Below are 16,086 nucleotides of genomic sequence, written 5' to 3' on the forward strand. Positions count from 1 at the left end.
CTTCCTTCCTTCCTTCCTTTCTTTCTTTCTTTCTTTCTTTCTTTCTTTCTTTCTTTCTTTCTTTCTTTCTTTCTTTCTTTCTTTCTTTCTTTTCTTTCTTTCTTCCTTTCTTTCTTTCTCTTTTTTAAAATATGAGTGTGTGGCAGTGAAGAGCTCAGCTACTGGTAGATTTTGCTGTCATTTCCTTTTTTCATACTAAGACACCAGCTGTTACCCACATTCCTTTTGCCATATCAGTACAAATGTGAACATGGTGGAAAAAGGCAATTAACTTTATAGTATTATTATGAAAAGAATTATGACTTTAGGGACGCTCTGAAGGATGATCCCAGGGTTCTGTGGATCACAGTTTAGAAAACTGCTGTCTTACAGAATCCATTTCTTCCATTCTGAGAGTGGGGAGTGCATGAATCTTATGCCTGTATTAAATCATGACGTTTTTATGTCCTTTCAAGTTATAAGATGTAGGTAAAATCAGGCTAAAATAAGCATGAAAGCAGCATAAAGGAGAAAGAATGTGTATGGAAGACAAGTTGGGGAGATCATCTATTTTGTCCTTAATAACGGTGGGCTGTGATTATGAGCTGATTAAGGGTCTAAGGATTTTGGTATTTTACTCTTGTTTTTTGCCAGTACCTGAAAGAGTCCTATCTTTCTTCCCTACTGGTTCCTTATCCCCTAAATCATTAAGTGCTCAGTGAAAATGAGAGGGTGTGGGATAGCAGGGTGAGGTTTACTAAGTTACCGAGACTCTGACAGTGTTTCTGAATCCTCTTACTGTAAGAATGAGTCTGAACTCACAACCAATGAATAGTCATGAACATAAATGAAATCAAACCTTCTTTTGAAACAGAAAAGCTAAATTTAATTGCATCTATTGACCTTCAATAGGTGGTGAAGTTGATCTAAAGAACCAGGTAACACCATTGGACAGCTTATCGAAGACTAGAGTGTCAGAAGATAACATTACAGAATCTCAACACATGCTAGTGGCTGAAATCATGGTGTCAGGTATGAATAACCAGTTCTCCAATATAGCTTTGGTTCCAACAGTTTTCATTCTACCAATGAGAAATTTTGAATTACCTTTCTAACTTAATATTGGCTAAGTTCTACACAAGGCTAATGAAGCAAACCTTGGACTCCCTAAGTCTCTGTCTTCTGAATGATGTGCCTGAGAAAGATGGCTGCATATTAATGTGCACATAAACAGGACACCTTGAGAGCCTTTGGATGAGAGTCTTTGTTCTGTGAAGAAACAAAGTAACTTGGAAACAAAAGTAAAACATGGGACAACGTATTTGAATGTATTTCCATCCACCTCTGATATTTTTGGTATTTGGTCCACCTTGCTGTTTTCCCATTAGCTTGAAAAGTTGATAGTAATTGATAAGCCAATATAGGTTGAGCACTTCAATTGCTACAGGAAGTCCACAAACAGCAAATGTTGGAATCCTTTTCTTCTGTGTTGCACATTTGTCACTAAAATGCCAAATCATGTGTTCAGTATGTAACAACTTTAGGGAACCTAAGTCTTTCTTGTTCCATATTCACTCAGGAGGTCAGTGGTTTTCCAGTTGGGTTCAGCTCAGCCATTGAGCTTCTGCAAACCCCATCCTTTCACTTTAGGTCACTGCCCTTCAAGCAGTGCAATTTGACTTTGAAACATTTTATTTGTTTTTGTTACTAAGTAACACTTTATTTTAACAAGATGTATGTGGCAAAAAAAAAAAGATTTCAAAACTCCACATTAGGACATTTAAGGAGATGCTTTACCCAACTTTTGTGGTCTGCAAACTACTTTGTTGATGTACCTGGCTCTGGGTACTTCTTATCTCACCTTATCAGTGTGATATTTTTAATAAGATATAAATAAGGAGGTTCATAATTTTAATAATAACAATAACTAACATTTGCAGAGAATGTTAGATTATATATTTCGTCATCCCTCTGTGTCCATAGGGGATTGATTCCAGGATCCCCGAGTATATCAAAATCTGCACATATGCAAGTCACAGTCACCATGGAACCCAGGTATTCAAACATCAGGCATCCGTGTAGGCAGGTTTCACATCTCACCAATAATACTGATCTGTGTTCAGTTGAAAGAAATCCAGATATAAGTGGACCTGTGCAGTTCGAACCCGTATTGTTCAAGGGTCAACTGTAATCTCTAATTTCCTCATTACAAATCAGTTCACAGATGTGAAAGCTGAGAGACTAAGATCTATTAGGTTAGTGACTTGACCAAAGATTTTTGAAAATTATGACCAAATAATTAATTCATGTGAAAATAAGACATTCTGGAAAACTTTGTTAACATTAGGAATATTGTGTGTTCAGCAACTTATTTGGCGTACACTGTGCTACGTGCTGGGGATACCAAGAAGTGCTAAATATCATCCCATCCTTAAGGCCACGGTTTGTTGTGGAGACAACCAGCATGATAGAATAAAATACTTTAAACTAATGTTAGGGATATAGAGAACCTTTGCAAAGTCACCAGGAATCCCTAAAGGTTCATAGAGCATATTTTGAAAGACTAGTGGTTACGGGACTGAAAGACTAAATGACAGATGGGTGGGAATGGGGGAGTGATTAAGTGATCAAGGATTTGTGAATTTGGCTTAATACCTGGAGCCTAGTGCAGAATAGAGGGGACTGATTGTCCTGGTGAAAAATCTCTCATCTTTCCGTACCTGGATTGTGTTCTGTGTTGTACTAGCTTGTGAAGCCTTACTTACACCTAAGTCAGGCTCGGGGGTCTAATTTCTGTTTCAGAGTGAGATTTCACATCAACAAAGTGTCTATGGCTAAAAGACAATGTGAAAACTTCACATTAGGATTTTAGAGTATAATCTAAAATTCTTCACGTGGCTTGTTGGGCCCTGTATGAAACAACCGTTAGACACCTCCCCAGACTCAACAAGCGCTCACCAGCCCTTTTACCCTTGACTTTCTGTGGCCTGCTTCCCTCACCCTGGCCTTGTTTCTAACAGACACGGACACGTGCGCTAGTTGTTTTCTCAGCCCATGGTGTGCTTCTTAGGCCTTCAAAGTCCTGTGTGTCCTTCCGCCCGCTGGCTCACAAAGCCTTTCCTAGTTCCTGACTGGGCGGCGGCTGCCTATTGCAGCTCTCTTGGAACCTCAGTTCTGCCCCTTGGTCATACTCATTACACTTGTACTTCAATAATTATGCAAAACAGCACACGGCAGAGCCCTTGTCAATAGCAGAGCCCTATTCTTCACCACCATATTTTTGGCTCTCAGGAAGGCCCAATATATAGTAGGTACTTTTGAATGAATTATATTAGGTTTTTTTTTTTTTTTTTTTTTTTAAAGACGGGAGTCTCGCTCTGTCTTCCAGGCTGGAGTGCAGTGGTGCGATCTCGGCTCACTGCAAGCTCCGCCTCCCGGGTTCACGCCATTCTCCTGCCTCAGCCTCCCGAGTAGCTGGGACTACAGGCGCCCGCCACTGCGCCCGGCTAATTTTTTGTATTTTTAGTAGAGACGGGGTTTCACTGTGTTAGCCAGGATATTCTCGATCTCCTGACCTCGTGATCTGCCAGATGGTCTCGATCTCCTGACCTTGTGATCTGCCGGATGGTCTCGATCTCCTGACCTCGTGGTCCGCCAGCCTCGGCCTCCCAAAGTGCTGGGATTACAGGCGTGAGCCACTGCGCCGGGCCGAATTATATTAGTTTTATTAACAGGACCTGGAGTCTCTTCTAGTGTGATAAAGGTTAATTCTTATTTAAATTGTCACAGTATCTTTCTTTGTCATCCTTATTTAAATATGTATCAAAGAGCGTTTGATCAAATATTTGATCAAATATCTTGATCAAAGGGTTTTTTTTAAGGTCACTTTTTATTCTAGTCCTTAGAACCATCATGAAAAATAGACCTGGCAGAAATTGTCACTGCTGTTCTAGAGAGGAGGAATGTGAGCACAGGTATTTATTTCTTCCAGAGCGCCTTTGTGGCAACAACAACAACTTCGGCTGTAGCCCATCTCTCCAACAACTGCATAACTATTGCTTTTCATTACGCACAGCTGCCTTGGGTTTGCATGTTACCAAATAAATCCTGAATCATATTCTAATTTAAGATAATTCTGCAAGTGATTTAAAATGTCTTGGGTAATCGGATACTGTCCACTTTACACTCTGAGCAGCCTTGTGATTTGGGAGCTAGTCTTCCAAATAAATGCTGAATTAAATGGATAATTGATTTGGTCTGAATTTATTCATCTCTAAGAGTCATGAGTGACAGGAGATGACCAAGCAAGCATGAAAGGCATCTGCTCCCACAAGAGAAATCTCGCTCAAGTAGCTAAGCAAATCAAATGCAATTACCCAATGCCTGCATTCACATGCCACCTGAATCCTACTTAGATCATTTGACTTTCTTTAATTTATCAGCAAGTTTGGAGGGCTTTTTAAAAAATCTCTTCTGTACTCAGATGAGCAAGCTTACCAATGAATAGACAGATGATAATTTATATCCTACTGTGGTATGTCAGATTCCCCTGACTCCAAAAAGGTAGGGTGGGGTGGCATTTGGAGAATGATTACATACATAAGTAAAGCAGAGAAAAAAAAAACTTGCTTATGTTCATAGCTCAACAGGTAACTCTGTCCCCTGGGGCACTTGCATTTCAATGGAGTATGAAATGAAATGATCTGTTTACTGCACTTAACTTGTATGGTTCATGACTTTGTAAAAGTGCCTTGAGGTGTGCAAGTCACTACATAAATCTTGATAATAAACACACATTGTGACATACATATTCTATTATATATGACATTGGTAAATTGGCAGTAAATCTTTTCATGATTGAATTTCTTTGCCATGTTGGTGCATAGATCTACTTGCTAATTATTAGTCTGTGTGTCTTTGGGGAATAAGAATAGATTGACTCCTTTTGTTGTCCAAATGGTTGGGAAGTTTTAAAATAAGCAACAGACCTTTCAAAGTTGAGTCTATTTGCTTCTAGCAATTTTATAATTTACATTTGCAAATGCTTTTAAAAATTATAAGTAAGTTCATATACAGTTCCTTGAACATCAGATAGTGCTTTAAGACTAAAGTTCTTTGAGAGCACATAAACAGAAACATGGCTATGGGACTATGCATCTCATTGGTGTTGCTGTTGTTGTTGTTGTTTTTGACAGTGTCTCACTTTGTCACCCAGGCTGGAGAGAAGTGGCACCATCTTGGCTCACTGCAGCCTCAATCTCCTGATCCTCCTACCTCAGCCTCCAAGTAGCTGGGACTATAGGCACACACCACTATGTTTTTAGTAGAGACAGGGTTTCGCCATATTGCCCAGACTGGTCTCAAACTCCTGGGCTCGAGCAATCCACCCTTGGCCTCCCAAAGTGCTGGGATTACAAGCATGAACCGCTGCACCCAGCCAGCTATGGATCTTTTAAAGTAGATATAGTTTATAGGTCAACTAAGTGTTTCTATTTGGAGATTAACCTGTCCCAGAACTTTGGAAAGGAAATGGTGGACTGTTCTGCAGAACCAGAATATTAAAGTCCATTTTCTTCTCTGTCTGGAAATAACTGCACGGGATTCTTGCTATTTGCAGATCAATATGACTGTGCTCCTGTGGGATGCAGCACATATGCTCGGTGTGTTTCAGAGGGAGAGGATGCCACGTGTCAGTGTTTGAAAGGATTTGCTGGGGATGGAAAACTATGTTCTGGTAAGAGCAAAGGGCAAATATACATATTTGGACAATAGTGAACCAGAAACATTATTTCTGCTCTTTCTGACTCAAAAGCTCCAGGAGGATTTATGTAATCAGCAGGTCTGAGAAAGTTATTTGATGTTAGCTAAAAAAAATAAATTGATGACATGCCTAGAAAATGAGACCTATAAACATATTTATACAAATGTAAACATATGACATTGAGTTTATAGTACAATTTTATGATTATGCCATATATGCAGTTGACATTAAGGGGAAGAATTTATAATTAGCTTCAGAAGCATGAATTTGAGTTCAAGTCAAGTTTATGACTTCACCAATTCCAATGAAAGCACAACTGTTGTTTTTGCCCTGGCAGCTTAGGTCATAAGTTTTAATCAAATGAATAGATTACTGGATAGGTTCCTCTTTCATATTAATAGCCTCAAAATTAAAATTTAATGACTGCTGGAAAGATCTCAGTCCTTATGGTCTGAAACTCTGGCAGAAAGTGATTTGTTTACATATTTGCCTAATCGGATAGGTGGGAACTCTGTAAACACTGATTCAGCAGTAACTTGTGAACTTTATGTCCAAGATGCAGGGCGTGCATGATGTTGGCAAACAGCACCTGTAAAGGACTGAATAAGAATTGAATATACGATTATGCTTATTCTTTCCAACTAGTCCTATTCTTTCCAACTAGTCCTATTTATATCAGGATTGCCTAAATATTGCACTAGTTCCTAATTTTGCCCACAGATATAGATGAATGTGAGATGGGTGTCCCAGTGTGCCCCCCTGCCTCCTCCAAGTGCATCAACACTGAAGGTGGCTATGTCTGCCAGTGCTCAGAAGGCTACCGAGGAGATGGGATTCACTGTCTTGGTAAGAGGATGCATGTGCTGAGGGAGGAGGGCAGAGGCAGGCCTCAGAAATCAGGAAACAGTGTGGGTGCAGTGAGCAGAGAGAAGACAGGATATAATTGGGGTGACACACATGTCAAGATTTAAAGAGTTGTGCGACTGTTCAAACTGACATATTTCCATTCTTGGTGAACAGTCAAGTTTGTGCCCTTGTGTTATGACTGCGTCGGTCAGCTTCAAGCCCCTTTGGAGGCTGCTTACTCCTCTGCCTTTCTAATTCTTTCTGGGGTTTGAGTGACAACAGTGTCTCATCAATACTTCCCACCTTGAGCCATCATGTGGGGAGATGGACAGCATTTATTTGTCAGTGAATTTGGCAAGAGAAATGTGGTGAACTGCAGAGGTGATGACAGTTTGTTGGAAGTCACTGCTGTGTGCGTAAAGAAAAGGAGATGTGGCTTGTCAAAGAGCTCCTCTCGCGTTTCTTGGTAAGTTCAATAGGTGGGAGAGTCAAGCCACTGACATTGAGATACAAGTAAAGAATGATTCAACCCTCTTTCGTAATCCCCGTCCTCTGGCAAGGTCTGGGTGTGGCACGTTGGATTGGGAGTTCGCGTCTTGGATGTCTCGTACCTTTCCAGATGTCAGTAGCATCACATCACGTACTAGTGAAAACCTGCCTGAAGCCATCTGAGGCACGGGGAAGTGATTGTCTGAAGTTTTACAGCGCTTTAAAACTTCTCTTTCAGTATTTTCTTTCCCTCTTTCTGAAAACATAAGAAACTGATAAGAAACTCAAATGATACTGCTTTTTCCCACTTGTTAAGGTTAAAGATGAAATATCAGTCATAACTATCAATCTTTTGAATCTGGTTGATTTAAATCAGACCTTTATAGGATTAGTTTTGTGGAATCCACAGACATCTGTAAATACTCTTTTAAGCACATATTTGGCTGTCAGTCAGGAAAATGTCACTGCTCTAATTAAGCAGGCCCATAGATAATTTAGACAAGCAGACTTCATATTTAATTTCCTTTGAAGAGAAAGGAAGGTATCTCTTCTTGGATGTTTAAACTTGTTAGGCTCTGGTTTCTCACATTGTTACTAACTCATCTCCTTCCAGTAGCAAGCACGCAATGGGGTGTGCTCGCCCTGCCTGTGTGGTTGGCACAGAGTCCTCAGACTCCATGGAAGCGGTGGGCTTGCTCCTCTGTTCTCTCTTCCCCAGCTTGCTCTCACTCTGTCTTCTCACCCCATATATATATGTAGTTATAATAGTTTGAACCTTGTCTGGCATATAAAAAGTGCTATGTAAAAAAAAGTGTTATCCTTATTATTAAGAGTAGTTGAGTTTATTTGTCAAGCATACATCTTTTTCTTTGCTTTGGAAAAGCTCTCTCTCTCAAGGTGATAATTTATTGAAATTATAACAGAAACTCAAAAGAGTTGGTTTGGGCCATCCAGGATAGCAATTCAATGTGTTAAATATTTAATTGGCCCCTATTAAGAGTAAGGTCACAGTACTAGAAACCATGAGAAATATCAGGATGAGAAAGGTAGTCTTTGATTGCAAGGAAAATGTGACCTAAAAGAAATATAGCTGTGATCAGTGATGAAGAAGGGCGCACATCATAAGCGAAGTAAAAACCACAATGAAGGCCCGGCGCGGTGGCTCACGCCTGTAATCCCAGCACTTTGGGAGGCTGAGGCAGGCAAATCACAAGGTCAGGAGATCGAGACCATCCTGGCTAACTCCATGAAACCCCGTCTTTACTAAAAATACAAAAAATTAGCCAGGTGTGGTGGCGGGTGCCTGTAGTCCCAGCTACTCGGGAGGCTGAGGCAGGAGAATGGTGTGAACCCGGGAGGCGGAGCTTGCAGTGAGCCGAGATCGTGCCACTGCACTCCAGCCTGGGTGACAGAGCAAGACTCCGTCTCAAATGAAAAAAAAAAAACTGCAATGAAAGTTCAGAACTGGGAGAAATATCTGTTTGAGGTATTGGGAAAGATTTCGGGGAGGAAGTGTCATTTTGGAAGGAGCATGGGGGATAAGTAATTTCATTTGCAGAAATGTGAAGGGATGGGAAGAGTCCAGACATGAACAGATCACATGACTGCCATTAAGGATAGAGAGTAGCCTAGTTGAGTACTAAGTTTAGGTTATATGAGGGGAAGAACAGAAACTAAGGCTGATAAGGTAGTGTATCCTGTAACAAAATATCCTAGATTGGATGGCTTAAGCAACAGAAATGTATCCTGTCATGGTTCTGGAGGCTGGAAGTCCCAGATCAAGGTGCTGGCTGATTTGGTTTTGCATGAAGGATCTCTTCCGGGCTTTCAAATGGCCACCTGCTCACTGTGTTCTCACATGGCCTTTCTTCTTTGATGTGCAGGGAGAGAGAGAGACAGAGACAGAGAGTGAGAGAACGCTCTAGTTTCTCTTCCTCTTTTGTTTTCTCTTCCTCTTCTTTTAAGGACACCAAACTTATTGGATTAGGACCCCATCCTTAGGATCCCATGTAACCTTACTTTCCTCTTGGTAGAAGCTTTCTTCAAATACAGTCATTTTGGGAGTTGGGGCTCAACATATGAATTGGAGGGGCAGGGACACATTTCAGCCTGTAACAGATGGGTTAGGTTACTTTTGTGGAAGACTAAAATCTGAGGGTTAGTTACTGAGGTTTCACTTCTCCAGTGAAACTGGCAGAGGGTCAGTCAGTCAGTGTTGTCGCAAAGTTTCTACTAACCACATTACAACTGTAAAATGAAACAGGTGAAATGAATTTTTGCAATAATATTTTATGTATTCAAATATATCCAAAATATTAACATTTTAATATATAATCAGTATAAAAATTATTGAGATACTTAATATTCTTTTTTATTTTGGTACTAAGTCTCCAAACTCTAATGTGTGTTTTATACTCACAGCACATCTCAATATGAACTACATGCATTTCGGGTACTCAGTACTCTCATATGGCAGTGGCTAGCAAGTTGGACAGCAAAGTTCTAGACAACAGAGAGCCACTGGCAGCATTTGAGTAACATGGTGCAATGATGGGTTTATCATCATTGTGCTGGAGGGAGAATAGCATGGCACTGGTGTTTAGGCATGGCATGGAGGAAACATGGGATCTGGGAATGAGTAAGGCTGTTTTTGCAGTAATGTAAAATTGAGAGGAAGAGAGGCCCTAAATGTTAGGGTGGCAGTAACTGAGAAAGAAAAAATGGTAGCTAGTTGGGAAAGAAAGGATGGTTTTTCTGATATAGTTTATACTTACATAAAAAAGCAAAACTGTTGTATTTGATATAATATGTATGCCAATGACAGGATGTCTATTCAAAAAAGTTAAGTGTGAATCTTTAGGATCTGAACTTCTCAATGTTTGCCTAGAGGTCATTTACTAATCTCCAACTCTGGGAAATCTCCTTGCCTTTAAAGCAGGAAGAAAGCTTCCAGCCTCTCTCAGGATGCCTGTAATCCCAATACTCTGGGAGGCCAAGGCAGGAGAATCACTTGAGGTCAGGAGTTTGAGACATGCCTGGGCAACATAGCAAGACACTGTTCTCTACAAAAAAATTAAAAAACAAACAAACAAGAACTAACCAAGCATGGTGGTGCGAGCCTGTGGTCCAAGCTACTCGGTGGGATGAGCTGGGAGAATTGCTTGACCCTGGGAGGTCAAGGCTACAGTGAGCCATGATCACATCACTGTATCTCATCCTCAGCAACCGAGCGAGAGTCTTTCAAAAAAAAAAAAAAAAAAAACGGAAACAAAAAAGGAAAAGAACACCTGCATGGGCATGCATTGTAGGACCTACTTCATCTCTCCAACATTTGTGAAAGTCCCTTTAAACCTAAAAACGCATAGGGCTCTGAGAACATAGAGCATGACAGAAGCTGACGAAGCTCCTCTTCCAGAGGCTGTCCAACTGAAAAACCCTCTTTATTTTTCTGTACCCCATTTTTCTCTCCCCTGTACTGTGTCTTTGCTGACAGATATTGATGAGTGCCAACTGGGGGTGCACAGCTGTGGAGAGAATGCCAGCTGCACAAATACAGAGGGTGGCTACACCTGCACGTGTGCTGGACGCCTGTCTGAACCAGGACTGATTTGCCCTGGTAGGTTGGTGGGTGGTCTGCAGTGAAGGGGAGGGACTTGGCTCGGGGATATTCTACACCCTAATCTCTATTTGCATTAGAGATTCTAAAAATCATTCAGTTCAGTCAGGCTGCAGAGCTGACCTTCCTGATTAGGACGATGATGGGCTTGAGAATTTGAAATGGTCCAGGTTTTCTTAATTTAATAGCATCTGGAATAAAGCCTTTTTTATTACTCACAATCCAGTAAAGATGGGAACATGGGTGTCTCTCTTTAACTGTGCAACTAATCTCCCTATTTGTAATGTCGATTTGTGGGACTGCTGGATGAATTTTGCAGGGCTAGGCAGGTGGGTGAGAATGTCTGGACTCAGCATTTTAAATCACTTTCAAGGATTTTAAAATATCACTTTAAAAAGGCAGTATTTCTTGTTCTGAATTAGAACTCCAGTTCTCTTCTCTTTCTTTTTTCAATATTCGTAATGGTTGACTCCTGCTTCCTGAACCTTCTTCCCATAACAGCAGTATCATCTCACCATCAGCACCCCAGAAGGGGAGCTGGCTTCAACTAGACCCTGGAGACCAGGATGGGGGTCTTTCCCATCACTGCCCACTTTTTGCCTGTCAGCCCTATAAGCAGAAAACATCCTAAGAAGAAAAATTATGTGCTTAATTGGTCTCTGGGTTTTTTTTAGCATGTTATTTTTCTCAAATAATTTGTTCTTCTTAAAGGTATTGAAAAACTGCTTATATTTATATAGTCAGCTGCACATGTTTACCTTTTAAGGAGCAGTGAACCATTCCATAAAAAAGACTTTACTATTATACTTTGGCATTCCCTCTGTTATGGGAACATTTTCTTCCTGTCAGAGTTACTATAGTCTTGTCCTTGAGGGCTCCTATGAAAGTCAGTTTTTAGAAGAAAACATTGTGAGAAAGAAATTTTTGAGACTGCATGATATTAGAGGTAATGTACTGTGCATTGATGGGTAGGTTTTAAACCATAGAGTTACCGGTTGTTCAGTGAGACCTTGAAGCTAACTGTCACTTCACATGGTTAGTGTACATTTGTGTGTGACAGATTTGTTTGTACGAGATCAGTGACTCTGAATTCACATGGCGACTTAGGATTGGCCATTCTTTTACCTGCCTCCAATATGCTTTACATATCAGATAATACTGAGCCCAAAGGAGGAACGGCTGGCTTCATAGTGAATGACTAAGGCCCAGCTAGGAAAGTGAAACTAATGTGCCTTCTAGTAGTTCTTCTGTAACTAAAAGATTTATGTCACAAACTATTCATAGAAACTAGTTCCTGATATTGATACTTGAAAGACACTAATCTCTTCAGAAAGTAAAAGTAATGTCTTGGGTTCTTTTAGACTCTACTCCACCCCCTCACCTCAGGGAAGATGACCACCACTATTCCGTAAGAAACAGTGACTCTGGATGTCCCCTGTCCCACGATGGATACTGCCTCCATGATGGTGTGTGCATGTATATTGAAGCATTGGACAAATATGCATGCAAGTAAGTTAAACTGTCTTGCTGATGGCACAGAGAGATGCTATTCAGTCCATAACTTGTAGCTAATTTGTAAAATGTATACTTAGGATGTTTTTCTGCAATTAGATGTTCTTTTGGAAAAATATAAACATACACATATGAATCATGTGTGTGCACTTCATTGCATTCTCCTTGTGTATCACAATGCCCCCTTCCAGTTACTGGTGATAAGTATGAATCTAAGGGGTTGGTGATTTCTCCTTTTACTGAAATAATTTGATGTTACTACTAGTATAGTCTAGGGATTAAATGTCTCATCCCAGTTGAAAAACTTAGGTTTGTGAGATAATTTCTTAAAACTTTTTTTTTCCATCAAATGTGCTTTACATTACGTGTGAGCATCCGTGATCTGTTTCTGGATTTATAAAAGTTTCTTACATATTCACACTAGACTTCTTGCCAGAGTCCAAAACTATTTTTCTCCAAAACTAAATATATGTATATTTTTTCTTCACTTCCTAACAGTTGACTTTTACATTTTGTTGTTTAGTAACAATTGCTGATACTTCAGCTGCTGCTTTTTGCTCCCTTTTTGCCCCCATGAGGGTTTCACAGTGGGTGAAGTGTCAACCTGGAAAGGAGATTTGAGGAAGCCCTAACATCATGAGGCATTCCCACTGTGCTCACTCCGAAAACCTTTCCTATGGACCCTAACAAAACCCAAACCCACAATAGCCAGTTCTGCCTCAAATTTTACTTTTAATTCATTTCATATTTCCAAGGCAATAGGAGGAAACTGATAGATAACCAAAAAAACAAATAGGTCTCCCAGGGTTAGGCTCCTGATCCATTGATACTTTTCTTTGTGCCTGAGGGAGGGGTGATGAAATAGTCTGATCCTCACAAATAGCTACTATAACCTTAAAGTCTTCTCTTATTTCATCAGTAATAATGAACAGAATAACTAAATTCATGGAGGAATAGGCTATATTCTGTGACAAAGCATATGGCCTTGCACTAGAAATCATGTCCACAAGGCAAAAATAGTAAAAAATTGCTCATGGATACTAGTAAAAATGACTCAGTCCTTATAGAATTCTGTTTTCATATTCATATTTACATGCTGCAATTTCCTAACCTATGATAAATTGGGTATTTGAAATAGTTATTGCTAGTTTTAATGTTAAGAATCTAATTGGTTTTGCCTGTTCATTGTTTCTGATCATCTCAAATAATGAAATTACAAAAACAAATGTCCAAATTTATTAAGTCATGGTTGTTTTCCTCCATGATACTTTAGATTATAAAAAGTCATTATAATAATATAAAGGGTACTACATATTGCATTTAGAACAATGTTTTCATTTGGATCTGATAGCATCCATTTATTAAATGATTGATGAACTCTTCAGCACACTGCTTTTCTTTCTGTCATTAAATCCTGATGAAAATATCATATTTCCCTGATAATGTTTTAAACATGATTTGCTACAAATGACAAACTGGAGATAAGACTCAAATTTAAGGACCTTGAATCTAAAGCAATATTTAAAATATTACCAGACTTCACAGTAATCTGGATCATAACCTTGTTTAAATTGTATATTTAATAAAAATGTGGTTTAATTAACTATTCAACCCTCGCCTCCTCCTGCCCTGATGACTTCACCTTATGTTTTATTAATTCCATAATAACAAGTCTCTAGGAAGTGCTTTACTGGTCCAACTTTCATTAGAAACACTTCCTAGGTGGGCGTCATTCTGTACAGAGTGTTCTTCATGCTGTAAGCAGGTTTTGGAAGAGCCAGCTCTTCCTTCCTTTCTTAGAGGCAGTGAACGTTCCCCTCAGCCACAGAAAACCACAAGGTGCCCCCGGGGTGATGCAGCAGAAGTGAGAGTTGAGAGTCTCCATGCCCGAGGTATTCCTCGAAGAGTTCCTGGTTTGGAGATGCTCAGGAGGCTCCAAACCTGGTCTCAGAGGAGGTCCTCATTCATTCTGTCTTTCAGCCACCCTTCTGAGCAGGTCTCCTTTAGACCAAGATCCCCCAACATGAGTGCTGTGAAATGCTTCTTAAAAACCAGGCCGTATGGTCAAATCACGTTGAGAGACGCAACATACTCTACCCTCAATTTTTTTTTTTCAGGAGACCATCATTTTATTATTACTCAAGTTGGTCTCCCTGAGCATTCGGGGAGCAGAGTTTTTAAGGACAACTTGGGGGGTTAGGGGAAGCCAGTGTGCGGGGAGTGCTGATGTGTCAGGGATGAAATCATAGAGAGTTGAAGCTGTTTTCTTGCACTGAGTCAGTTCCTGGGTGGGGCCACAAGTTCAGATGAGCCAGTTCATTGATCTGGGTGGTGTCAGCTGATCCGTCAAGTGTAGGATCTGTAGAATATTTCAAGCATTGATCTTAGGAGCAGTATATGGAGGTTCAGAATCTTGTAGCCTCCAGCTGTGTGACTCCTAAGCCATAATTTCTAATCTTCTGTCAAGCCCTCAATTCTTGATTCAGTGTATACAACAACACATTAAAAAGTCTTGTTTACCAGCCTGGGTAATATGGAGAGACCCCATCTCTACCAATTTTTTTTTTTTATGACGGAGTCTTGCACTGTCTCCCAGGCTGGAGTGCAATGGTGCGATCTCCGCTCACTGCAAGCTCCGCCTCCTGGGTTCACGTCATTCTCCTGCCTCAGCCTCCCAAGTAGCTGGGACTACAGGTGCCCACCACCATTTATTGTATTTTTAGTAGAGACGGGGTTTCACCATGTTAGCCAGGATGGTCTCGATCTCCTGACCTTGTGATCCGCCTGCCTCAGCCTCCCAAAGTTAGCTGGGTATGGTGGCACACATCTATATTCCCAGCTACTTGAGAGGCTGAGGTGGGAGAATTGCTTGGTCCCAGGAGGCTGACATTGCAATGAATTGTGATGGCGTCACTGCACTCCAGCCTGGGCAACAGAGTGAGACTCTGTCAATAAAAATAATAATAATAATAATAATAATAATAATAATAAAGCCTTGTTTATCTGTATTGAGTCTAGAATGTCTCAAAATTATTTGACTATGGAAAGGCCAACTTATTTGGCCAGAGAATCTTTTGTTTGGTTTAACAGAAGAACTAATTCATAACCAAAGAACTAGTATCCCTAGTTCTTCCCCTTGGAAAGTGCTGAATGACTCTTCTGGGCCTTATAAGACTCAGTGAGGCTCTGCTATTGCAGCTGACTTGGATCTCCAGGACTCTTGGCCAAGGGACTGACATATTCCTCAAGACCCCAAACTTTCTGAAAGGATCAGAGGTGTGGCCCATTAACATCCAGCAGTTTAAAAGTGGTGCTGCTAGGCATTGATAGTAAATGGCTGTAACCAAAGATACCTAAAATTAAAACAGCATCCAAGAAAACCTGGAATAATGATGGTCCTTTATGCTTCTGCACTCAGATCATGGTATCTCTTACATGGTTAGTTCTAGAAGATAGCTTTTCAGAGGTGAATAGAGCATAAAACTCTTTTTGGAAGCAGCATGGTAAAGTAGAAAGAACATAGGCTTTGAAATCAGAGAACCATTGGAGTCAAACCTGTCACTCATAGTTGTGTGACCTTGTGCAAACTACTTGAGCCTCAGTTTCCTCATCCAAAATATGGGAATATGCCATCAAAAATAAAATGAGTAAAAGTGCCTAGCAAGGTGTCAGACACACAAGATGGTTAACAGGTACTAATCCATTTCCTTCCTTCCTCTGTGAGTGAGTTGACCAGCCCCTCTGACCAGCTAAAGGTAGAGACAGGCCTAGAGCCCAGATCTTCTGGAGCTCTGTCCAGTGTTTTGTCCATGCTGCTGCTTCTCACTATGGGCACTGGTGTCAGTTCTCTGTATTTTTATTCCTTTAAGTCCTTTTGGAATAA

At 40.4% G+C, this 16,086-nt stretch overlaps 1 protein-coding gene across 3 annotated transcripts in view; it reads left to right on the plus strand.

Moving 5' to 3' along the window:
• EGF (epidermal growth factor) overlaps positions 1-16,086 on the plus strand; it is a 100,361-nt gene that overhangs the window by 71,311 nt on the left and 12,964 nt on the right. For 2 of the 3 annotated variants that reach the window (XM_011945761.1, XM_011945763.1), the window contains 5 exons: positions 892-1,011; positions 5,597-5,713; positions 6,461-6,586; positions 10,569-10,691; positions 12,053-12,200. In XM_011945761.1, the coding sequence (XP_011801151.1) occupies positions 892-1,011; positions 5,597-5,713; positions 6,461-6,586; positions 10,569-10,691; positions 12,053-12,200 (634 nt within the window). The remainder of the gene's footprint in view (positions 1-891; positions 1,012-5,596; positions 5,714-6,460; positions 6,587-10,568; positions 10,692-12,052; positions 12,201-16,086) is intronic. The other variant, XM_011945762.1, reaches the window with a different exon arrangement.

This window comes from Colobus angolensis, unplaced genomic scaffold (assembly GCF_000951035.1).
Source record: "Colobus angolensis palliatus isolate OR3802 unplaced genomic scaffold, Cang.pa_1.0 Scaffold244, whole genome shotgun sequence".
Taxonomy (NCBI): domain Eukaryota; kingdom Metazoa; phylum Chordata; class Mammalia; order Primates; family Cercopithecidae; genus Colobus; species Colobus angolensis.